Below are 26,556 nucleotides of genomic sequence, written 5' to 3'. Positions count from 1 at the left end.
CCAACTGGTTTTGCAATGTTTTTATTACTGTATATATTAACATTGGTTTGGATAGTATGTAGCAGGCATCTTGACATTGAAGTTCATTTGTGCATTCTCTGCAGGGAAAATGTTTTACCCTCACCACACCTCCTCCTTCTGCTTCAGTTCCTGATCTCAGAAGCACTCACTGCTCCTCCTGCTCCTGAGGAGCGGCAGATCACATTTATAATGAATTATACCAACAAGCACATCTCTACTAGAAAGCACATCACTTTATTGTGAAGGTCTCAAGTGGAAGAGTTCAACTTAACCATGACAATATTTTATGTATTACAATTGCCTGTTGATTTATGCAACTATGTTGAAGAAAGCTGTTAGCCAAAGTCACCCCCCCTCCCCCAGAAAAAAAAAAATCAGAGGATATTTGCACCAGTTTTTAGTTTATACCTCACAACATACCTAGGCTATATTTTTACTATCACAGGGTGTATTTACTACTAGGGGAATGTTACATGGTCTTTCAAACATGAGACTATTTACAGAATAGGCTGAACATTTGAGTTTAGATAAAGCTGAACAATTTTACATGTATAGGAAGTGTTACAGGCCAGCTTTCCTGTGGCTTTTAGCTAGACATCAGGCACTAATGATTTGATTAGCTCTGTACAAAGACTCACACACCATCCAAAACCTCTTGGCTGCTGGTTAGTTCCAAATTGTTTGAGAAAGCGCCTACTTTGAGCAACAGTTTGTGTGGGGGCCTTGCTATCCCCATGTCACCCTCCTGGTGCCTCACTGCAGAAGGGAATAGAAGCTAAGCTGTTGCACTAAGTCAGAAGATACTGATTAAAGGAGGATGGAATTAACAGTATATAGAAAAGACATACTGGTAGAAAGTTATACCTCCTCAGGGTTCCACTGAAATCGTTCGTGTTAGGGAAATACTGTTCTCTCCCCTGCTAGGCAAAGCTGACAGGAATTCCCTACCTGAAGTCCTTGAGAAATAAATTAAGTTCCAAGACTAAGTTAGGGAACTGTTGTACATTCGGAGTGCATTATGCTTCATGAACCTTGGCTGGGTGTTTCTGGTACAGCACTCATGCCTTAAGCACCATGGCAGCTCAGGCTTTGGGGCCACAGTCACTGGGCAAGTTGCAGGGAAGGTCTGAGAGCCATGGCTGCACACACAGATATGTTGTTTTGTGCACAATGCAAGCCTGATTTCCCCCTTAGCCATACAAATTAAGACAATATTTATCACCATACAGTTTGATATTACTTCCAATAAGTACAATATTTATTAAACATTTCTTCAGTTTTGTTACATATTGTGCAACAAATTACAATATTCTGCAGCCACAAATTATATGCAGAGTATGAAGAAACTATTAATCAGATAGTGTGATCTCTCCATTTATAATTCTACAAGAAGGAACTAGCAAATCAGATCTTACATATATCTTACTAAATTTTATGCATGGAAAGTGACAGACACTGTTGTGCTGTTTGATACAAAATGGCTAAACTTCATCTTCAGAAGACTAAACCTGACATCTAAACATGCCAATAGAAACATCAAAACAAAAATACATCCTAACCAACCACAGGAAACAGTCTGGTATCAGGAAAAGCAACAAGGATTACACGTTTATAAACCAGCACACAAAGGTTTAAAACAGTTCTGAAAATGAAGTTAGCTGTCTTGAGTCAAGGGAATAAAAAAAGTCAGTATTGACCATTTACAATCTCTGACCTTTGTGGAGACGGTAAGAATCTGTTGTAGTGCAGCTACATACAGTACAATTCAGGCAATTTTTTTTTTTTTCACTTGGGTTCAGATTGCAAATTCATTGTTGTGAGACAAAAGGGGGGAGGCAAGTTTTAGCAGCAACCTCCACTAGACTGCTTGACTGGAGTGCTCTGAATTTTAACATTGGATTTCTCTGCACCACCAGCTGTCGCTCCCGGACCCATTCGTTTTTTAATCTCGGCAGCCATGGTCATGAAAGACTGTTCTACATTTGTGGCATTCTTTGCACTGGTTTCCAAAAACGGAATTCCAAGAGAATCTGCAAATTCCTGCAAATCGAGAAACAGTGAACAGTAAGCTCATACACAGGTTCATACCTCACCTTATTTTCTGGAGGACCAGTGGACAACCCACAAGTTCCTGGATCCCACCCCACACCCCACCTCCAGTGGGAGGATGACTTGCAGGGCAGGGGGTCATTAAACTGCCCCCAGTTGTGGTACAAGGACACATCCTTGCACTGGAACCTCTGTGCATGGCAAACCAGAGCAGGGGCTCAGCCAAGCAAACACAGGAGCCCCAACATACCTTTGCTGTTGTATAGTCTACTACTTTCTTTGTGGTCAGATCACACTTGTTCCCCACCAACAACTTGTTGACATTTTCACTGGCATAACGGTCTATCTCCTGCAGCCACTGCTTGACATTATTGAAAGACTCCTGTGAGAGAAGAGAATTGTAAGCAAAGCCCTAGATAAAGAGTTCAGCACTATCCCTTTGGTCATGACCAGGAAAGAGTATGAAGCACTGCACTTATCCATGTGATTCACAACCATGGGACAGGACCCTCTAAATGCTGCCCAGCTCCCCTGATGGCCTTGGGACAGGCTGGTCACCACAGGGGCCATACAGCTCCTGTCCCCAGCCCTACACAATCAGGCCTTCCTGCACTCTTCCCCTATTATTTTTTCCTGTTCCATATAGTGAATATTCAACATCTACCATCTGGGACTCTTCTTCCTCCTCCTGTGGCAGAGATGAGACATGGCACACAGCTGAAACCAGATGCATCCCACATATTTACAAAGCATCAGGTATTAGGTGCAAGCCACCTTGTAGATATGCTGGAACAACCTCTGACTCCAGAAATGCTGGATTGATATTCAGTTAGTGACTGAACACAAGTGCTCTTTTTCTATTCGTTCAGGAAACCCTATACTTCCCAAGTGCCCTTCAAACAACTGCACCAGTTCCTCAGAGATCCTTTCAGAGAAAACACTGGCTCAGTTGTATCCTGCACACAGGCTGACAATTTTCTGTTCCAAATGCTGGTCTTACTGTAGACCACAGTTCAAGTACATTCAGAAATCTTTCAACAACTTGCATCAGTAACTCAGACTTACTGCTACCAAAGGCACGATGAGATGTACTCACACAGAAAAGTCTCACCAGGTTTTAGGTTAAGCCCAAGATACAACTCCTTAGGAGCTACAAATCTCACTGCTCTCCTTATTTCTGTATTTTATTTCTGCCAAACCACAGGCAAACATATACGTTGAGCATGATAAGCCTTAACACAGCCTGTAGAACTGTGTCACTGTCTCCTTCAGGTGTGCCCAGCTGTTAAATTCCCAATTTACTCATCAGCCAGCAGAAACTCTGCAGGCACAGGTTTAGCACGTACCTGATCTGTAACATCATACACAACTATGATGCCATGAGCTCCTCTATAGTAACTGGAAGTGATAGTCCGAAACCGCTCCTGTCCCGCTGTGTCCCACTGCAAGACAAGTGACAGGGTCAGCTCCTGCAGCATGGCTGAGCCAGTGCTCTGCATCAGCTTCCAGAGACACAGCTCAGCAGAGCAGCCATCCAACTACAACCACATCCACACCACAGCTACAGCAGTGGCTCTGAAGCTGTACACAAAGAAGAGGATTCGAGGAGATCACACATTTTAACTGAGAATTACACTCTGTAGGTACTTTTCAGAAGTTCTCATTTCTTTGGTTTCAGCCAAGCATAGTCAAGAGATCTCTCTGGGGAAAACATTAAGCAGTTCTGACCCAAGAAGCCAGGGTTCAGCAGTCAGAAGAGCAAACACAACCCAGGACTTGAAAACTACTAGGAACACGGTCAGAGAGCTGCAGGTCTCTAATATGACCACTCCCTTCAACTTCCTTGGCACACAGGCTTCAGCAAAGGTATTTAAGGATAACAAGTCTGGTTCCCTTCTCCTGCTGGGAGAGTTAAGAAAGGACATAAGGTGCTTGACCTCTTCTCTCACCCAGGACAGGAACAGGACTCGCCCAAACATTTATCTCCCTGGAGCTGTGTCAAGAATAGGGCCGCCTGTGTATTAAAAACAGCCTCACAGACAGATTTGAGCAGTGACAGCATTCCTAGTGGACTGCTCTGTACTCAGGACAGTTACATTAGAGTCTGGAGACTCAGGCTTCAGGCTGTAAGCTGGACTCTGCTCCACAACACTGAATCCCTGAGTCATTGCCTTCAAGTCCTGAGAGTCTGCTTGAGCTGGAAGCAGTGGCTGACAAGGATTGTCTGACCTTGCACAGATATTAGATTTCATCACACCAGTCACTCTTTTAGAATGCTTCAAGATTAAAGAATTGCCAAGTCTCTTCCCCTGTTTATTCCAAGGGAAAGGCCAAAAGCATAACCAGAAAACACCACCCAGTGCTAAGGCAGCCAGGCCAGATACAAGCCTTTGTGTTCAGTTTTTCCATTCAGGTCAACAAAAGCAATTTCCAGCACTTAAGACACTGCAGCCTGGTAGTAAACAGCTGCTGTGGAATTTGGGTGTCTTGGACAACTGCGTGGTACTCCCGCACTGAAACAAATCCTGGCTAAATATTGCAGAACTATACCAGTTTTGATACAAGAGCACTCCAGCACAGGATGTCCTCTTCCAGGCAAACAGCCTTGATAATAAGCACCCTTCTTTAAGGACAGGTCATGGGATGTCTTAGCAAGAACTGCCTCACCTCTTGTAATGGGGAAAATACCCCTTGTATTTGAATATATTTTAAAGCACAAAGATGACCACCAATAGCTATGGATATAACTGTGCTCCAACAGACTGAAGCACACAGGAGTTGAGAAATACTACTTACTATCTGAAGCTTGATTGTTTTCCCATCTAGTTCTATAGTTCTGATTTTGAAGTCCACACCAATCGTGCTGATGTAACTTTCTGTGTACGTGTCATCCTAGGAGAGAGAGTGAACATAAGTCAAGCCAGCTGCACCTCTTCTGCAGTCACCTACTGCATTATGCACCAATCAGACAAAGGTACTTATTTTCCTTGTAAAACCAGCCTGATCTCTCATGGCAAAGTCCAGGAGGTGGCCAAGCATTTCCACCAAATATTTAAGTCTCAAAAATTCTGCAGCTTTTAAAAGCACCAGCCAGACTTGTGTCACAACAACCAGTCAAAAAACCCCCTCTTTTCTGGAAATCCTGTAGCTTCTAGTCCTCGTGAGCTGCAGCGTAAAAAAAAAAACAGTCTTTCCTTGTGTTGGCAGATTGAAGAGGTACTTGGAATAACCACTAAGGTTATTGAAAGGCATCACATTTTTATTTTCCTTTGATGGTTTTTCATCTGTGTTGTACAGCAGCTACCCAGAACAAGTCAGAGGCTCTGTCTCAGTCACACATGAGTGTCAGATCCTCTGCTACTGCAGCAGCTGGTTGCTAAGGCAGGTTAGAGTTACAACTGGAGTACTCGGGCTGAGGCCTCTGCTCTGCAGCTTGTGTTGATACAGGAGGAAAAACACTGCTTCAGCAGCTTGCAGGGATCTGACTGCAGTCTCCAACAGGCCTTAAGGCACACAGAAACTGCTGGGTCAGTCTTTGCTACCTTCTAGTGATTGTCAGCATGAAGGAAGTTTCTATTCCTAAAGTACCCAAAGGATAGAATTTCATGTACAATGTATCACAAAAGGCTTTATGCAACCAGTAGGTATCATAAAAGCAAGGGATTCCCCCGGGCAGTGAATGGAAGACATCTTAGGTAATACATCCAAGTAAGAATAAAGTATTAAGCCTTTCAGAATGACATGACATTTATTTCCTTAACATTTCAATACTCCAAAGGGTATGTTTGAAAAGCCTGAAGAAGTTTAACCTACAGCTGCAAGAAAACACAGGTGTGGTATTCTGTGGCAATTCCTTTTGTCAGGGTAGAACAGCTTAATTGGAAAAAACAATCTAGAAAGGAAAAGGCTACCCAACTGAAGAACCAGATAACAGAGCACAAACTTAAGATGGCTATCAAAGAGGAGTTGGATTATTCACATGAAGTCAAAAGTATCCACAAGAGAAGCGGGCTAGACTGCTCTGGGAGTGCTGCTCCAGCTGTGGCATCACTTCCAACCCACTGCCTCCATACTGTGAGCAGAGCACGTGACATCTTCCTACTGTTTGTCCTGGTACCAACAGCAGCCATAATGGCTTTAACTGAGGCTGTTTGTACCCCCAGATCACCGTTTCATATTAATAGTATCGGGTACAACAGGCCCGTTCCAGAGGAATTGCTCAGGCTGTGAAAACAAAGCCATCATCTTGCAGTAGTGTCACACTCAAGTTTCTAAGTTCACGCCCCATATCCTGCTTCCCTTCCTCTCCTCCCATGGCAATGTAAAGCTGCACTTTGGCATAGACAGAGATAAGAAGTTCACTGGACTTCAGCCTTTTCTACTAAGAGCTGTCAAACTCATTCTACATTTTCTTGTTGACAGGAAAACTAGAGCCAGAACAGCTCACCAGCAATTTCAACATTCACTAAAAAAAAGCCTAAGGCCTTATTATTCTTAGAGTATTATTTACATTACTTCTGTGACTAAACAATTGGTAGGTCTTTTTACTGCAGATATCAAACTTCATGTGGCTGAAATGTTCTTATCAAGTACTAACTGATCAAGGTCAGTACTCCTCATGCCTAAAGGCACACTCCCAGAATTCCTTCCATCCTCAGCATTCTATCACTACTGTAGTGAAACAAGTTAAATTAAGGTATCTTGTTCTCAACTAACATGAAAATTAGAATTAATCTTAGCCGGACATATTATTGATATTATTTCTCTCCAATTTAGTCAAATAGTTACATCAGATAGACACCATTTCAGAAGACAGGAGGAGTTTGCAATAATATACTTATTTTTTGGTATTACCAGGCCTGTCAGACATCCGCCCTACAACCTGAAGGGAAGGTCTTGCTAAGTGCCTCTTTTACATAGTTGCCAAGCATGATCACTTACTGCAAACCTAAGTAGAAGGCAAGATTTCCCAACACCGGAGTCTCCAATCAGAAGTAGCTTGAATAAATAGTCACTGCAGAAGGAAAAAAAAAAATTAGGTCACTTAATGAAAAACACTATCAAGAATGAAGCTTCTTACAGCCAGTATGTTATGACTTTTGAGAAGGGTAAATTAATTCACTGCTAGGGAAATCACCTACAACTCCAAGCTCCTCTATTCAGTTTAGAAATTCACAATTTACTTGGTAAGGGAAGTGTGAGGTAGACGCTCTGAACACAGCATTGTCGTGTGGAACTGTGTCTTCCTGGGAAGTTACTCTGAGGATAACACTGGGACTGTCAGCAGGAATAGCACAGTTCTACCTCAGCCCTTTGTAGTCTAGCTGACATGAAAATCATGCTTTGCAATTGAGTGCAAGCCCACTTGTTTGGCTGAGTAACTCAAATAACACACAGGTGGTAGTCTTTGCTTCTCTGGACTCTGCGGTTTAATTCCACTGCCTCACTTCACCAACACCAGGGAACTGCCAAATCCAGCCACTTCCTTCCTCAGTTCAAGATACTCGTACTTAAGTTCCAGCAGAATGCAACAGCACAACTGAATGGACCCACCTTCCACCACAGACTACGAGCAACGACCAATACCACACCTGCCTTCAAGGAATTAAAGCAAAGCTCAAGTCATTTCCAGATGAGGATACATCTCTGGGGGATGTCATGTGTGGTATTAGTAATTCTCAAGATACACTGCAAGAATTGACAAATCTTGTGCTTAATGTTAAGTCTTCCCAACCTCACATGTCACTGACCAGCCTATATTTGCACTTAAAAGAGCAGTGAAGATTTCACTGTTAGCAAAATACCAGTTTTTGTGTTAGCCCTAAGACTAATGGGGAAATTTCATGCTAGAGAACAAGTAACAGAAAAACAACAACCCACCACTTACACAAGTTATTTTGCTTCTCAAGTACTACACTAACTCATTTTCAGTTGACAATTCTTTGGCCCTGTAATGGCCCAGAACTAAGTCCTGTTCTCATTTAACCACAACAGTTCAATAGCCATATTCTTATGCCCACTTAAGCAAGGTGAGTAAAGACTAAGGATATGTGAAGTGCCTGGAGTCAACTGTCCCCACCTATTATTCCCTGGAATCGCCACTGCCTCTGGCTGGCAGGAATCCAGCCAGGAAACTGCATCCATCCTCAGCTGATAAAAGCCAAGCAGGTGGCCTACCATGGCTTCTCACCCACCACTCTTGCTCGAGTGCCCAAGTGCCTCTCACCTGGCTGGGCCCAGGCTGCAGAACACACCTAGCTGAAGCCTCCAGTCGCTGCAGCACTCCTGCCAAGCCTAGAGAGGAGTCAGAAGTGCTAAATGCAGCAACTAATAACCTAATCCTTAAAAACACAATGTTTCCTAACAGTGTACAGCTAAAAGCACTAAAGGCATTAAAAAAAAAAAAGGCCAGAGGATACCTAGTCACAGAATTCAGCATTACACCTGTCAAATCATGTACTACCACAAGGCAAGATGGCTTTAGGAGAATGACAATTAATCCAAACTGTTTGGGGGACATAAGTTACATTACCCCACAACCCACACATCTCAGTGGGTTTGAGTTGGCTGAATCACTATTACAGACCAGAAAACTTCTCACCCCCACGAGCAGCAGAAACTCTGTAACCTGGAGACCAAGGTAAAGTAGGAGGGCTCCAGGACCTGCTCCACTGTGACACCTATGCCTTCTTCCCCACCACTGTGCCTCAGCTTTCACTCAGCTCCTTCCAACTCCAGCAGGAACTTTGGATTGCTCAGTTCCCTACAAACACAATTTTCAGCAATCCTGTAGTCAGATTACTTACATTTCACAGCACATTATAATCCCCTTGAGAATATTAACACCATATTGTCTTCACTAAGTTAGTGGGAAAAATATAACTCTTTCCTAGTAAGAGGTAAGATTTCAGCTGTGGGTCTGAGATCCACTTAAAAACCTCCACTTGCTTCCAAGAGGAATTCAGATTCCCCCAGGCCCCCAACATGGAAATTCGTCTTCCTCTGTTACTCCTGGTGCTAAGAGCAGCTCCCAGCCAAACCTACCCATTAAATCTCTTCCTCTTCAGCAGCAAACAAGAACAGTAACAGTGTGTACACAGAACAAATGCTGAGCTAACACAACAAGAACTCAGAAGTCTTAAATACTGGACTTGGTATCTTTGCTATTCAGCTGTGCCCTCACTTTGGGCTTTAGTATTTCCACCACCACAGAGACATACAGTGGTCTTAAGCCACCTGCCTCAGACCCAGCATTGCTGGAAACAGCCTTTGAGTTAGCTCTGTCTTTGACCTTAGAAATGGGTGTTGTGTCACAAAAACCTAATATTGGTGGTAGGACGTTCATCAGTTTGGGAATAATATAAGTAAAACTTTAGGAACTTAGGGTTCTAATTTTTTACAACACTGCATATTCCAATATTATAATGCCTTCCTTTCAAAGTACAGCTTAAAGCTTTAAAAGATACAGCTCCCAAGACCTTTTAAAATACAGCAGATGCCTATTTAGGGCCATAAGAACCAAATGTGGAGTTTGTTAGAGTGTAATGATTGAGACAGCTCTTGGGCACAGCAACGGTTTAAATCAAATAAAATTTTTAAAAGCTACAAAAATTTCCAGAAACCTATTTCTAGATTGAGCTACAGCAATAGAATATTGGGGTAAAAGTGTTCAACTGCAGCAATGCATCCAACAAGCCACACAGGTTATTTGGCATTTACTCCTGAAGAGCCACGCAAACATTTCTGAAGCCACTGAATTTTGCTCTTTATACTTGGAGACTTAAAAAACTCATCAGCTCTTCCAATTTAGGGAGCCTTCATAAAGGTGGCCGAGCTACGCAGCACAGCCTTCTCCACGCTCCTTGGGAGACAGTGGGAATTCAGGTTAATCATTCAATTATTTCTCACCATTTACATAAGCCAGTCATACTTGGGTCATTTAAAAGAGCACACTGGAAGAGCATGTGCAGCAAGGCAGGTGGGTATGTGAGTAAGAGCAAGGCTTTCGAATCCTCCCCATAACTTCCTCTTGCCAGAGAGATAAAGGACAAAGATGTTCAATGTAACTGCCCCTTAAAAACAAACAAACAAACAAAAAAAACCTCCAAAACAGGACTGATGCTTTGAGCAGTGCAGCATTCTCTTGACACACACATGTCCCATGTCAGCGAGTTCAGCAGAAAACCAGAAAATCAAGTTGAGGACAGACCTGGCCAAAGCTGTGGAACAAGGGACCTTTGGGCCTCTAAGAGACCGCTGTTTATCTATTTTATATAAGGAGGCATGTGGGGATTTTTTAAATGCCAGGAAACAGACAAGGCTAGGTAGTGATCTGTCTGCAACAAGCAACTGCTGGAATTGGCTTTAATCACTGATGTCAGCAGCAGGTTTACAGTAAACAGGTACTTAGGCAGCCTCAATCCCCACTCTTTGTTCTACCACCCCAGAAATTTTGAAGAGAAGCATAAATGTCACTCTGATTACACACTGTTTGTGGAAGTAAACAGATTCCAGAAGACACTATGCCCACTTTGCACGCAGATTGCTGTTTAGAAAGGTTAGAACACAAACACTTTCAGATGATTCCAGCAATTCAGGAGCTGTCACTCAATTGTCATCCACCAAACACCATCATCCAAGATTGAAACCCACCTCACTGGCATTCCCAAATACTTCTGAAGTATGTACAAAGAACCCAAGATTTGCTCCAAAACCCACTGAGTTTCCTCCTCTGTGCTGGAAGGTAGCTGGAACAAGATCCTGGCAGAACACTGATCTGATCAGGATTAACTCCTGCTACTACTTGGCTGCTATGGACCGCACACCTCACCAACGTGTTTATGTCACATGCAAGTTGCAGAAGGGCAGGAAATGCTGAACCTGACATGATCTAGTCACAACAAAGTCAATATTGACATTTTGCTTACTCAAACACCAGCAGAGAGGGAGGAACAGAGGGAACACATCCCAGTGCTGGGTGGGCAGGTCTTTTCAGAATTTAGTGTCCAAACACTAATTTTAATCTCATCTACCCCTCTTCAGCTCCTTCACTCAATCTAAAACCTAACAGTCTCCTTGGCTGTCCCACAGCCCTGAAGCTTCAAAGAAGCTTTCAGAAGCATAACTCCTTCAAGCCTTTGTATGAGCAGGACCTAACCCTGTAGCTTTATCAGGAAAGCTGAAGGAAGTAGGTCTTTAGTTAGAGATTTTAACTATCCCACTGACTTCTGACGGAGTTCTGGCATGCCCAGGAGAGAGGATATGGGGCTGCAGCCCAATCTGAAGCTGTGATAGGGAAGTGAGAATGTGTTACATTATAGGCCAGGCACTTCTGAGAGGAAAAATGGACGTATCTCTTAGAGTGAACTAGGAACAATGTCATAATCCCTTAAATCTTATTCCTGTTTTAACAGGGATCCAAGTACACACAATACAGTGACAGGTATTTTCTGTCTGTCTCACCACACCCTTCCCATCTCCTCCCCTCATCCTGACAACACCCTCTGAGGAAGTGGCAATTTAACACTGCAAGTTAATCTCAAAACTACAGCTTTTCCTCTTTGTTTCACTTTCAAGAACACAGCTGTGCTCACCAGGACCAAGCACTCTTCACTGAGAATGAGTCTCTCTGAAAACACTGTTCTCAGTACCACGTTGCAGGGAACTACCCTCTGCATCAGACTAGAGGGCTGACAGACTGAAAGAAAGGAAAAAAAACCAAAAACCTACGGAACAAGCCCCCTCCAATTCATTTCTCTTAGTGGCCTAACACACTGCAGGCAGTTCTCCCACTACAAAACTCAACAGTCTGCAAGGTAAATTTGAGTTTAACTCCTGAGAGCCCTTAGGACCACGGGGCACCAGAAACTTGTTGGTTTTTCGTCCACTGCCTACCTCCAGTTACTGTTTTGGTGTTTTCCAAAGCTGTACAAGCAAGTTTGTGATGTAATCTTGCCAAGATGTAACTCGAGTTCCTGGCTGTACCTCCGGGGTGTCACCAACTCCCTCGCTAGCCGATGACTACTTGTTTGCTCCTCAGGTGACTTTAATGGACTCAAGAGTGCTTGCAACCAACCCCACTGACATAAGTGGAAAGCACAGGAGCCATGGCCACACCAATCAGGAGCCTCATCTGAGAGGACAAAATTGTGGGTGTCTTCCAAGAGCAGCGTCAATGGATATCCAGAGGAGCAATGTCACACCACATGTGCATTTTAGTACCAGAGCCACTCCAACGGCATCAGATGGGACAGTGGCTTCACCACCCCAAACTGGAGTGCCAGTAAAGCCAGCTTCTGTGAAAGGATCCTACAAGGCTAAACGTTTGGAAGCACGGTAGCTGATTTTTTTGAACTGCTTTATAAACTAAGCCTAAGCCCCTCCTCTAACTCGCACAAGAAAGTCATTAACAAAATAAAGTTTATTGTTCCCGACAGCCTGGTGGGCAGAACACAGCTCCCCGAGCTTCCCGAATACAGACAATCCCTGGGCAGGGAGCTCAGACAGCCCAACTCAAGAAAAAGGCCATACTCACACAACGACCCTCCCAAAAACCTCTTGTGTCGTCACCAGGTTTTCTAAGCAAGTGCTATTTCAGCTGGAAACAGCCCCAAGATCGCTCTATTATCAAGTCACAGCGTTGCAAAATCTACATAGGCAAAAAGTGTTTTGCAAGAGCCATGTGACACACACATGACTTGCAGCTAAAGAGAAGGGTGGACCCCTGGCTGCGGAGCCGCCACCGGCCGGGGGAATCGGCTTTCACAGAGCGCCCGTGTCCCCTCGATCACTTGTTGGAGTCAAGGCCCCGATGTGCATTCCCGAGGCTCGGGAAAATCGCCGCTGCTGCGCCCCACGGCGCCGCCGGATGCCGGTTCCCACCGGGGACACCATTAACCCCCCAGGGCCCCGCCGGGACCCACCCCCGGCCGGCCGCGCTGCCTCCACCCCACCCCTCCTCCTCCTCCCCCGCCGCCGCTCGGGCGCGGCTCCGCGGGGATGTTGGGGGGGGAAGGGGGGGGGGGAGAGGAAGGGGGGCCCTCGGGTCCTTCAGCCCAGCGCGGCCCCCCCCGCTCCCCGCGGCGCCTCCAGCGCGGCCCTGGGGCCGCCCCGTCCCGCACTCACTATTCGGGGTTCATGCTGGACATGTCCGTGGGGCCCGCGGCCCGAGGGACGGCGAGCGCGCTGTGAGGGGGCGGTGCGGCGGCACCTCCCGCCGCCGAGGCAGGCGCTCCGCGGTGCGCTGGTCCGAGGGAGCCGCGATCGCCCGGCGCTCGGCTCGGCCCGTCCTCCCGCGCCCGCTCCGCGGCCTCCGCGCTGCGCCTCAGCCCAAAATGGCCGCCGGAGCCCGACCAGGAAACGGGGCGGCCGCTCGCCGAGCAGCGCTTACATGGCCGGGGGGCGGCCGAGGGGCGCGACGGGAAACCGAGTCCGCGCCGCCGCCTCCTCCCGGCCGCGCCCCCTCCTGCGGACTCGCTCTCCCGGCGGCCGCGGCGGCAGCAGCGGCGCGTGCGCAGTAGCTGGCCTTTCTTCCCTCGGCCCCGTCGGCTCGGAGCGGCAGCCGACGCCGCTGATTGGCCGGGAGGCGCCTGCCGGGAGTGACGTCAGCGGGCAGACGTGGCAGCTCGGGCGAGTCAGTGCGCGGGCAGGGCGGGGGCGGGGCCTCGGCGGGCGGGGCGGGGCGGGGCGGGGCGGGGCCGGGCCGCGACCCGGGCTCAGGGCCGGCCTCTGGGCCGGGCTCCGGTTCTGCCGGCAGCCCTCGGTCCGCCCCGGGCACGGTGCTATTTGTCCCGGTGGTCTCCTTTACCCCAGCCCCGCTCGGGGCCCGGCGGGGTCCGGAACCGCGGCCGGTCGGGCTGTCAGTGCCTCAGCAGGGCCTGTGCCCGGGGCTGCGGAGTGCCGAGGGCGGCAGCCCCGGAGGGGACAGCGTGAGGGACGAGGCTCGCTGGGAATGCGGGCAGGCCTGCGGCTGCAGGGAGGCGGCGAAGAAAGGGACACCCCGATCTGGCGCCCGTCCAGCCGCTGCCCTCCGCGCCGGTGACGGGCAGCGACGGAGGCTTTGCACAGAACGTGGGAAGTGTATCTGGAGCAGCGCAGGGACATCTTTGGCTCCTCCAAGGCCTGCGTTCTTCACACGCCTTTGTCCCTTAATGCATCTTTTATCGAAACCTCTTTACAAGCATTAATCACATTTCACTGCATTCTTTAGGCACAGTAAATATTTCTACGCTCTAGTGACTGCTGGGAAGCAGGCGGGTAGAGACTGCCACGCGTCTGGGATCTCCGAGCAAGCAGCCTGTTAAAGCTGGAAGATCTCACAGTGTGGGAGACTGGTTTTCTAATCAACCACTTTGAACAGTCTCACCGAATATCGAATTGTACTGCTGACACTTCAGTTGATGTTCTCAGGTTTATTCCTAACAAAGCCTTTTCAACAGCATCAGGGACAACACAAGTGCTCCAACAGTACACATCATTCCAAACTCACAAACAGAACGCTGCTAAACCTTACAAGTCTTAACAGTTCCTTGTAATCAGCTCGGGAATTTAAATCCCACCACTAAATACATATTACCCGATGTTATTTCATTAACAAAGGGCACAGTATAATATACCTACCAAAGTTTATCTTCCAACCAGTTCAAAGGACAGGAAGAACAATCTGCAAATGGACTGTGAGATCACTGAAACGTCCAGTGCAGGGGTGTGTGTGCAGGAGCTGGGCTACAAGCTGAGAGGTGTTACTGCAGACATCTAGGTGTTAAATGTGCTCCATGCCCACAAACTACTGGAATAACTGACAGGAATGGGTGTCTTTCACTTGGACAGCATCAGAATAGAGCTGAAGCCCCAGGGGAACTGAAAATGTGCTCTTGTCCCTTTTCCTCCCCACAATAAAATGGAAGAAAAGCCACTCATGCTGCACACATCTTCGAGGGTTTAGTTATGTTCAGTTCCTCACAAAAGGATCATGAAGTGTGCTGGCTGCAATAGGAAACACTGAGCACTGGTTACACAGGGTTTGGGTTTCCTCTGCTCTCTTGCACTGCTGGTTAGGTAACACAATCTGCAGTTGAATCTACCACATAATTTGCTGTACATTCTGTTGTTTCTGTGGGGGTTATTGCTGAAGTTTCCACTTCCCTTTCTCTATTGCTTTGTGCGTCCATGAAACAATGCCCGTTGGGTTTTTTTGGGTTTTTTTTGTTTTTTTTTTTTTTAATGTTTGCCATCAGAAATCCTGTGAATCCTTTGAAATGTGCTCTCCTCTCTGGTACAGTAGTTCTCTTGCATGGCACTCCATGGAAGGTGACCAGATGTGCAGGAATAGCCCACATGACAAACTTCATTTAGCAGACAGCAATTCATTCTCTGCTGAATACAAAAATTGGTTTTGCAGGGACACTTTTAAAATTTGTGCTTTAAACTTTTCTCTACCCCAGTGAAACAAAAAAGCTCTAACCATCCCACTTCTTACTATGCTGTGAGGAATAATGCTCACAAGCCACAATAAATAAGACTCTGCCACATATGGTGCTGCATAAATGTACCCAGCCAAATCAGAGAAGACACAGGGACAAACCAGCACCAGCTAACTATGAAATTGCAAATTAGGTTTACTTCTGAAGTAGGCCACAGATTAATAAGAGTGTGGGAAGCTGTTTCATTTCAGAGAAATAACAGCTTCCATGTCTAAAAGCGTATTAAATCCGTGTGACTGTCCAGGCAGTGTGGCAGCTGTAGCAGCCCATGGCTGCAGTGTAAGGGCAGAAGGAAGAAGTGGGTCTCCTCCAGCTCTGCAGGAGGTGCAGGGGGTGCTTTCTGCTTCCTGTGTGACGGGCTGAGATCACCTGCTGCTGTGGTGTCACCTGGTGCCGTTGTGTCACCTTCTGCAGCCGAGTGTCTGCACGTGTACCTGTCTGACTGCATGAGCAGGCTCAGGACCCCTGCCTGGTTTCTATCTGGGACGGCAGCCATGATTTATAACCCTCTGTCACATTCTGTCCTGTCCCTTCTCCTGCCTTCAGGGGTTATTCGTGGTTCCTCTGCAGCACCATGAACACTGGGTGGTCAGAGGGGCCTTGCTTGTTTCCCCACTAACCAGGAGCGTGATGAGGGGAGCAGTATAAGATACCATTTAGGGAGACATTATTCATATACTTTCAGGGCTGAATTCTGCATGTGAAAAGAGAGGTTTATTTTATCCTGTTAGTAAAATCAGCTGCAGAATTTCCTTCAGCTTGTGCTGTAGTGCTCTACCAGAGCCAAGGAAAAGCCATGAGCACTGACTGGCTCCATGTATAACCAATTTCCTCAGTCCTGTCCACCCTGGGGCAGCATCCTGACCCACTAACTCATGTTACACATGTTTTTGAGCTCTGGTGGTTCCTGATTCCACTCAGGTGATCTGCCTTTCCCTGCTGTCATATCCCTCCTCCCCAGGCCACAAAAGGCCTGTGCCAGAGGAGCTCCGGGGAATGAGGGGACAAGCACAGAGGATGGGAGGGAGAGAAAAAGCAAGCTTCAGTGGCTGCAGTCAGCTGTAAGAGGGGAAAGGAAGGAGGAAGAACAGCACAAATGATGGAGGAGAAATGTTACAGCTGCATGAGTGCAGGGTTTGCATTCCAGTACAGAGCCCCCATTCCCTCCCTGCCGCGGGGCTGTCGGTGGGACTGGGATGGGCCCCCCCCGAAGAGAGAAGCAACCTGCACAGGATCCATTCTGCCTTTCTTTTCTGTCCTTAGTTTTTTAGGAAATCATCCATATTTTTAAGCTATATAACCACACCACAGGGCAAAGGAAGCACACCTGCAACCTATCTGGCACTCTACCGCAATTTTACCCTGGAAATGTCTTTCATTCCCCTGTGTAACAGTTCTTGAACCAAAGGTAGGAAGAATTGGGCTCCTGACCCAGAACTGCCTCCCCATGAAGCTGTCATGTTAGCACACTGGTGCTCAGAAATAATTTGCCCCCTGCTTGGTCCTTTTCCCTGGACTATATATAAAATCAGGAAAAAATGTAATACAGCTAGTTATTTGCCCTCCTGCCTTTCCCTGCCCTTCCTTTCCCCTGCCCCTTCTCAGTGTCTGGTCCATGAAGTGGGAAGCTTGCAGGCTGATAGCTGCACAAGCAGCCTTGGGAGAAGGTCAGGCACCAGGAACACACAACATTGCAGCTGGCTGTTTGGATCCTGGGAGTGCTGGGGAACAAACACTGATTTTAGCTTATCAATAACAGCATGCCTCTCTCGCCTCCTTCACAGTCCTCCCATCTGCAGGACTTGTAAGCTGCCACTGTTTTTTAGACAATATAACTAGGCCATTTTGGATGTGTTGACACCTAAAACGGTGTTAACAAATTCTTCTGTTAATTCTTAGGATTTAGGAAGTAAAGGGCAAGGGAAAAGTAAGTTGCTGATGGACCTATGGCACCCCTGGGAGGGAAAGCACAAATGTACCCATACTCAGATGTAGTAAAATGGCCAGAAAATAATCATGGAGAGGACTACGGTACTCTGTAACTTTTTTACAGAGCTGGTCCACTGTCACACATTGCTAAAGGGAATTTACTGGTCTGTGAATCACCAGGAACCATCTGATGTCCAGCCCTACCTCTCATTTTGGCTGGATGTGTGGCCTGTGCTTTCACCTCCTATAGTGAGAGGAATGGAGCCCAAGGTTTCACATTGGTCCCAATCACAGGCAGGAGACAAGAGGTACTGGGGGGGGGGCGGGGGGGGGGGGGTGTGTCAAGAGCACTTGGATGTGAAGTGATAGCAGGATGCTCAGGGAACAGATGTCCAAACCTGGTGGGCTAAATCTCTTTTGGGAAACTCCTGGAAGGAGATCTAGCACCTTGTTCTGGTTCCTTTCTTCAAGCCTAGTTTGCTTCAGTATTGCTGTAAGCAAACTTGTGTTTTTAGGGGAACTGTCAGCCAAATTTGAAGTAGAAAATTATGTTGAGCAGGATATGAAACACTGTAACAAGCAGGTTACCTATTAACTTCGATATCTTTTTCTTTTACTTCACACTGTTGCCACAGTTCAGATCTTGATTTCACAATATTTTGCAAAACTGACAAAACCACATTTTGTATTTTATGAGTAGCCATGGAGGAAGTAGAGGGGTTTGGGAGCTGGAGTTTCTGGGACACAAGCCTCTGGAACCAGGGCAATATTGCCACCTTAGGACAGCAGCTGAACAGAGTTGCTAAAATCATGCAAAAAATAAGGTTGGAAGAGACTCTAAGAGATGATCTATTCAGTTCCTCTGCTTCAGCTGCATCTATTTGAATCTCAATAGTGATATTCTTGAAAACGTCCAGATAGGACAATTCTACAGTTCCCACAGGTCGTTTCTGACAGCACCCACAAGAAAGGTAAAAAAAAGTTCACTGCTAAAATTATTTCAAGGATAAATTAAATAACTTAAGGCTTTTACTTAAGACTGCTGGTGAATTCAGTACACTTTACTTCATCTGTTTCATCCTGGCCATCTTTTCAATCATAACTTTCAGTGCCCCAAGCAAGAAAAAAGATGCAGCTTGAGTTAATATGCTGAGTTTCTGTGGCTCTGTGCCAGCTGAGGATCTGGCCTGTTTGTTTTTGTAATGTCAGCTCAGACTCTGGACCACAGCTCTGCAACAGGTGGTTCAGCCTTGAGGGTGCTGTCTCCTGATCTGCTCCAAGCACTCACCTCCTTTCAGCAAATGCACCCTTTGTTCCTGCTGCAGACCTTGGTTCACCTCCTCACAGACATCGGGGCAGAGTCCTGCCTGGGAAACACACCTGAAAAGGGCCCAGAAACACAAGGTTTGCTGAAGTGGGGGTCAGAGTACTCCCTGCAGGTACTGCCCAGGGCTCTCTTCTCCCTCTGACTCACAGATTTTGCAACTCGGGGGAGATAGCAGGGCAGTGCTCCCTGGAATTTGGCCCTCTGCTCTTTGCCTAGGTATCTGTTTGCTTAAGAGTTCGATTCATCAGCCAATTACCATCCAAATGACCTGGCACATACTCACCCAGCTGGGCTGGCATCTCCCTGCCTGGCACCGGATGTTATTGAACACTGACACTGATTTTATACTGAAGGTTGTTTTATTGGGTCTTGTAGGTGCCTTTGACACCAGAGTTCTGGAAGGCAGTTTCACCCTGGTAAGATGAAATGCTTATATGTTCTTACACATGTGCATGGCATCCAGAACTGGCAAAAGGACACATTTCTAATGAAAAGCAGCAAATGAAATGGCTGTGCTTTCTTTCAGCCTTCATTCTATCATACTGCTTTTCTACCCTATCGGCATTTTTGCCACCAGGATCGAATCTTCTGACCTTTTCCTCTTTCAAAAACTTTCTTCTCAATTTTTCTTTGCTCGCGATCATCCTCTGTTTGCTCATCCTCACCTGCCTTGTACAGCATCTACAATACTTTCTGTATTGCATGCTTACAGGGGCCTCCAACGTGTGATTCAACAAAATGCCTCCCTTATCTCATGGCCTGACATTGACAATATTATTTCACGCTTTCCATTATCTAAACTTTGAAGCTCTCTGTGCTTTTTTGTCTTTCTTGGCCCTTGGCATTTTGTTCTCATACCATTCATCCCTTGGAGTCTCCATCTAACTTGGTTTGGGGCATTTATGAGCAGGCTTGGGACACTGCTTGCACATGCATGTACAATTTAGTGTCAGGAGAGAGAGAGTCTCAGACCTCTGCAATGACATTTGGGTCTGCAATTGCATTATTAGACCCTCTTCTGGAATTATCTGTTTCCATGGTGGCTGCAAATGCAGAAAGGAGGAGCCACCTCCCACACTACCCAGGAACAAACGCGTATCTTCAGGAGGAAAGGACAAGCAACTTTTGCCAAGTTCCACGGGCACTTTCCTCTCCCCACAGGATTAATCTGGAGTCCTGCCAAGGCAATGGTTAGACACAAGGTTTGGGAAATGCTGTTACAGCTCAAAGATGCAGTGCTAGCTAGACACTCAAGACACAGAACATACTGTTCAGGGCTTGGGTCTCCTCAGCCTTGCAAGCAAAGGAGTCTTTCTGAAAACTCTCTAAATTCTTTCTTACAACTGTGTTTTTCTTGTCCGTACTTTCTTTTTAGTTTGATGTATTTTATGCCTAAAAATGGCAACGGAGAAAAAAAAAAGAAAGCGGCCAACAAGGGCCACTTAGTCTACCCAAAGCTCTGAAGGAAACCTCTGTTTGATGTTGTACCTTTCTGTAAACAGGTACATTTTAGCTCAAGGGTTTTACTTTGTTAAGTATTTTGGGATTTGGGGAGATTTGAAAATAAGCTTACATAATTGGTTTATCCTATCAGTACTGTTGATAACTGCATACCTTTGTTGGCTGGCAGACTAAACATTGAGTTGTAATACACTAAATTAAACTAACAGTCAACAGAAAACCAGATGGGATTCATCTTTTATTATTGTTATTCAGCATGAATCCTTAAATGTAACAAGAGCTCAAGGTAAAAAGCTCACACTCTGATTAAGGCATTCAAATGCCTTCATCTTCACCCTAACACAGGCCAGACAGAACTAAGTGAGGGTATCTTACAGGCCTCTCAGTGACAACCTTTATTTAAAATCCTGATGTCTGTTCATCGGAAGGAATTAGGATTAGGCATCATCCCTATTATTTCAAACAGAAGCTCATCATTTGTATCATATGAGGTTACACTGCTACAGTCTTATGAGGAGCATGGGATAGATCAGTCTAGTAAGTGTTTGAAGAAGCAAAGAACTGTATTTGAATGGTGAAATAATGTGATTTTTGGTAGCAGATTTTGAAAAAAATAAAAAGGGGCTTTGTTCTGCTTAAAATTTTAATCAGTGAATTCAAGAGGTAAAACTCTTAATAGTGGTAAAGCCAGTATGAAAATCAAGCATTCATTGGGTCCACAAATGGTAAGGAACCCAGCCTCTGCTTTACTGAGACAGGTGCCCCTCTAGGTTTCAACAAACACAACTTAACACTTGCAAATTCTGAAGACACATCTGTGAGTAAAATAAGTCCAGACAGAAAACCTTTATCTGGATTGCGCAAAGCCAAAATTAGGAAATTATACCCAAGATTCAGCAAATTGTGGAAAATTTCCCACGTAATTCAAAGTTTTAATGATCAGTTGAATTTGCTTTTCCTTCTCTCAATTTCTTTTTCTCTTCTTCCTCTCTCTTTACTCCTCCCTCTTCTTCTTTTTGCTTTTTTTTTTTTTTTCCTATGATTGCACTGTGCCTGCACTGACTTGGTAAACCTACCCATACTATTTAGAAACACCTAACCTAAATAAAGTAAAAAACTCTTAAATTGCACAGAGATGTTTCATTTTCAAGCTAAGAGGCAGAAACATTTAATTACTAGCAGGCTAATCTTGCAATCATCACTGACCACAACCACTTAACACATGGAAGGGTGCTAAATTGATTCTAAAAAGCACTGTGTAATGACTGACAAACAAAAACCAAAGAAACAAGAAAGCAAAGCTGTTCAGATAAAGGACATATTCTGAATTGTGGTGGAAAAGATTGAATTAAGTCTAAAATATCCACAATGGCAGGTAATTTAGATCTAGGTTGGTTTCCAGGTATACCAGAATGTTTCTCCCAAAGTGTCACAGACTGCTCACCACACCTATTAGTCATCTATGGATTTTTTTGTATGAGGTATTCTTCCATGGCTGGGAGGGTTGATGCACTAATTCATCAATATGATCCTTTTCATGAGACCAACCACAGTATGGATTGGCACTGATGAAGCAGCTCTCCAGTTTCCTCCTGAAAGCAAGCAAAAGGAGAAAGAACAGATATAATTTCAGGAGCTATAAATTCACCATTACCTATTTACATTCTGTTTGCTATTGTGAAAAAGAATAACAAATAATATTATTTGAGATAAGGTACTGAAATTATTTGTTCCTTTTACCTTAAGAAAAAAGCTTTTCAAAGATCAAGTAATTCCTAGTTAAATGTAGTCACTCCCTACATGCTGCAGGCATTGCCTATATTCATTAACTAATGAGATTCCTTTTGTACCCTGCTAAAAAGGGTGACAGTTTGACTGCATGAGATTAACTACTTAAATTTGCCTGTCTTCTAACATAATATTGCCCCGTGTACTATGAATTCCATATCCAGGCTTTTATGTCCAAATGCAAAATCTGCTAAAATGCATGGTTCAAAAGACATAGCAACATCATACCTAAATCAAGAGCATGAAAACATCGTGTGGAACAGAAAGCCACAGAGGATTATTGTGTGTGATGGGATTTGAAGAAAAAAGAAATAATCAGTACAACTACATTTGCTTTCCTCTCTGGTATCCATGAGACCTCCCTATAGAAGAGATAGAGCACACAAGGGAACAAGGGTGACAGCTTCTGCAGTGATGACTTTTCACTGCTTTTTTTTTGTTCTAATACTCTAGTTCAGAAAGCACAATGGGCTACTGTGCTTTCCTCCAACACATAATTAACAATATCAGAGATCCCAGCCCTCCTTGTTAATTCAAAGCAGTGTCTGATCTTTTCTAGAGTGTGCCCAGTGTAACACGTGGTGAATTGAATGAGCACCCCACTCTGAGCAGGTGTTTTGAAAGGCACCCAGTTCTACAAAACTATGACACACTCTCCCCGAAATTCTGCTTTGCCTACTCATTCAGAATTGTGCAGAAAAACCATCCGCCCTATTTTAGTGGCTACATTTTATGCTGTAAGTCATAAATCTCAAAGATTACTGAGGAGGATGCTGCCTATCTCAAATGAAGAGGACAAGGGGAGACTGCAGTGGCAACATGTACTGTTGCAATGTTCACTGCAGGCACAGTGAACAGGAGCAGAGAGAGCTAACAGCCCCTGGAAACATTTTGTATTCAGGGGTGCAACACAACCTGCCACAGATCTTTCTTGTAAAAGCTGAAGCAATGCATCTTCATTTTCTTTTGGTGGGAAGTCACTGTAGAATGACAGAAAGAGCTAATGAAAAAAATCTGTGGACATGGCATTTAGTCCAGCTGTAGCTTTTTCAGTCCTGATAAACCCACTAAACTGAGTCAGAAATTAGTCATTCTTCTCCATAAAATTGCTCCAAAGCATTTGGCTGCAGAGAAGTGAGATACTGGCCTAGGGTAATAGGATAGGAGAGACTATTCCAAGAAAGTTCCAGCTGTACCTTTGTGCTTATTGCCATTTTGCCAAGCTCACACCCATTTCTTCTGCTCACTGGGCTATATCCCAAAGGACAATCTGGCATGCATCCAGTCGGAGACAGACCCTGAAAGAAATAACATGGGGCACATGCACTTTGTCTAGTAAATCATGTCTATTAAATGTTTGAGGCAAGGTTGATGTTAATACCCACCACTTGCTTAATAACTGAGAGTGATAACAGGGAATGACAGGATAAAAATGCTGCCCTCTGCCCTTCATTGCATCTAGACATGTATTAGAATCATTCAGTACTTTAGACTCCTTCCCTTAGCTGAGCCAAAAGCTACTTTTAATTAATTTAATTAATTTTATTAATTTTAAACACAAAGAGTGTTCAAGACAGAGCTGACCTGCAGAAAATGATCCTCTTTTTTATAACAAAAGCCTATTGGCCTTTCCAAAGAAATGGATGGCTCCATTTGGCAACAACATCCTTAAGAATCCATTTAGATTTCTTAATTAGTTTATCATGATAGTTAATAGTTAATTATTAATAGTAGTTAGTTATTGTAGTTAACTTTTTAAAAAAAGACTCTTGATATAAGAATGGAGTCTGAACCAACATCATGACCAATTTAAGTTTCATTTTCCCTGAAAGAGTAGTAATTACTGACACAATCTGCTCATCCCTACTGACATCATCACAACCTGCTCAGACAAAGATATTCCCTCTCATTAGAGTAGCACTTGTATGGGCACTATAATGCTTACAGGAATGTCAATTTGCCAGCAGTTTGCCTTCTAGAGTGAGCAAAAGCTGTTGTGTATAAAACCCAGGAACTGTAATGCCTTGGTTTCACTTTTGTTTCATGGTTGCAACGCTGCAACTATGAAGCTGCAGGAGGAAAAGGCTCCTTCTTGCTGTGATACAGAAGTCTCTGTAGACAAGCTTACAAAATAGGTCTCCCAGGAATATATTCTGATTAAGGAGGTGTCTTAGGTTACAATGCAAGATGTAACCAGAAGTATGTATTCTATCACCATCTATGAAAACCAAGTAGAGCAGTGTTCTTTGCCTCTTCCCTGACCCATCTCTCATAATTCTGGAAAGAATATCCTCTGTTAATAAGCCAGCCATTAAAACCAGGTAGGGCAGTTTTCTTTCTCTCTTCCACAACCCGTTCTCTATCCAGAAAGATATCTTCTATTAATAGGTCATTAAGTCTCACTGCATGATGGATAAAATTACATCATCCCGTTGTGAGATGCTCCACCCAGAGGGAGGAGCCAAGCATTTCCTACCTAGATAAAAATCTGAAATTTGAAACAGCAAAGCAGCCTTTTTCCACTAAATTCCCCCCAAAAATCCCAGGCTCATCTACAGCACCACTAGACCTTCAGAATAAAACTGCACCCTTCCACAGGATCATTGCTTCAACAGAACCACATTTGTCACTCCAGGAGGACTGCAGCCACCATTTAATGGAACAGCTACCAACACCCTGACTGACAGGGTGTCAGGTTGTATTCTGACTGTCAGTGTTTTGGTTTTTTGTATTACTGTATTTTTATTTTAATTTTCCTAGAGAAGATCTGTTATTCTTATTCCCATATCTTTGCCCAAGAGGCCCTTAATTAAAAAATTATAATAATTCAGAGGGAGGGGGTTTACATTTTCCATTGCAAGAGAGGCTCCTGCCTTCCTTAGAAAACACCTGTCTTTTCAAACCAAAACACAAGGGAAGAAAAATGATAGATGGGCTATTAATTTAACTGGATTGGCACAAATATGCCATTTCAGAGGAATATATTCCTTTCAACCAGAAATGTAAATACCAGGGACTTTAAAGGTGTATCTGTTCAACTCTGAAAAAAATCTTTACATTATATCAAAGGGAAAAGTGGCCAAACAAAAAAGAGGCATTTGAAGTGGGGCTTTTGAACACATATAAATGAAATGTATGAAAGGGAGTAAGGACAAATAAGGAACATTCAAATTTTGTGGGTGTTCAGGATGTTTTGGGAGACTTGGATATTCCTGGTGGGCTGAAATCACATGCCACTCCTTCAGCACTATTGATCACCTGCTGAATAGACCTGAACTTGTCTAGATCCAGTTTGAGATAAACGGTGTTCCGCATGCAAAAAGCCACTCCTGCATCAGTCTGTATCAGCAGCTGGGGAAGAAAGGAAGGAAAGGGGAACTTTCAGTGGTTTGATTTGATCTATTACAAATAAAAAGAAAAGCCCTTTTGTTTTCTGAAGAATGCTGCTCTACAACTAGATAACAATGGATTGTAAATTACTGGATGCAAAGACAAAATTTTGATATATTTATATTATACTGGCAACTTCTGCTGCTTGCATGAAACAACAAAAAAAGCATCATTTTACTGACTTTTATACAGAATATGATCATATTCTGGCAGAACAAAGTACATCACCCGAGAAACTGTCTCACAGTGAGTGATGTCTTGTATCTCTGCCAATATTAGCTTTATGGGCCAAGTAACAATATTATGTTAATAACTGCTGATTGCTATTTGTGTACCAGGCTGTTCCAATACCATGGTGATGAGCATGCTGTTGGTGTCTGGAACAGATGGACTGAACACAAGAGATCTTTGCCTTGATTTTTAGACAAATAGGATTACCTCTTTAATTAATAGTGCTACACGAAAGCACAGACAAAACCACAGTTCTGTCTCCATCTCCAGTAACTAACACACAGGAACATTGCACGCATAAAAAAATTTACCCTAACTTTAAGTGAGAGCAAACCTTTGACTTGTAAAGCCAATGCAGCTGCTTTATGTTATTTAGAGTGGCAACAAAACTCACCATCTCATTGTCACCAACAAAACTCCTTTGCAGCTCTCTTCAAAGGTGATACTTGAGGCTGGAGGTGAGGCAATTGCCCATGTCCTGTCCAGCACCACTGATTCCATATCTGCTGATTTAAACACCCCTTAGAAAGAAGGCATTGCAACAGCTTTCTGCCGTTTGACAAAACAGAAAGCACTGTGAGTGACACTTGACATCAATGCTTTGATATGACAAAGAAATAGGATGAAAAATACACTTCAATTCCATGATGTTTTTTCTTAAGCCCTACCACCAGCACCAGATAGATACTTTATTCTTCGCTCTCTTATTCTTTCACAAAAATGAGGAAGAGAGACCAAGAGACAAAAGAAGGACATATTTTCACTGTAAGTTGTGCAGTTCTGTTTAGAATGAAGCCTGTGGCATTGGGGAAAAAATGATCTTGCGACAATCTCATACACAGTAGAAGATATGAGGCTTTGTACTATTGACAAATTGGT

General features: G+C 44.5%; 1 protein-coding gene across 2 annotated transcripts; it reads right to left on the bottom strand.

The window, feature by feature from the left end:
• Positions 1–234: 234 nt before the first annotated feature.
• RAB1A (RAB1A, member RAS oncogene family) lies at positions 235–13,359 on the bottom strand. Of its 2 annotated transcripts, XM_062490644.1 has the most exons (5): positions 13,195–13,358; positions 7,012–7,084; positions 4,867–4,962; positions 2,321–2,452; positions 235–2,061 (listed from the first exon to the last, which is right to left on the bottom strand). In XM_062490644.1, the coding sequence occupies exons 1-5, from the start codon at positions 13,215–13,217 to the stop codon at positions 1,864–1,866; spliced, it is 522 nt and encodes a 173-aa protein (XP_062346628.1). In that variant the 5' UTR covers positions 13,218–13,358; the 3' UTR covers positions 235–1,863. The 2 variants fall into 2 exon arrangements, with proteins under 2 accessions (XP_062346628.1, XP_062346629.1); XM_062490645.1 differs by lacking the exon at positions 2,321–2,452 and having other exon boundaries at positions 13,195–13,359.
• Between the last annotated feature and the right edge of the window lie 13,197 nt (positions 13,360–26,556).

This window comes from Cinclus cinclus, chromosome 3, assembly GCF_963662255.1.
Source record: "Cinclus cinclus chromosome 3, bCinCin1.1, whole genome shotgun sequence".
NCBI lineage: Eukaryota > Metazoa > Chordata > Aves > Passeriformes > Cinclidae > Cinclus > Cinclus cinclus.
Note: the sequence above shows the minus strand (reverse complement) of the source record. Positions and strands in the feature narration are given on the sequence as shown.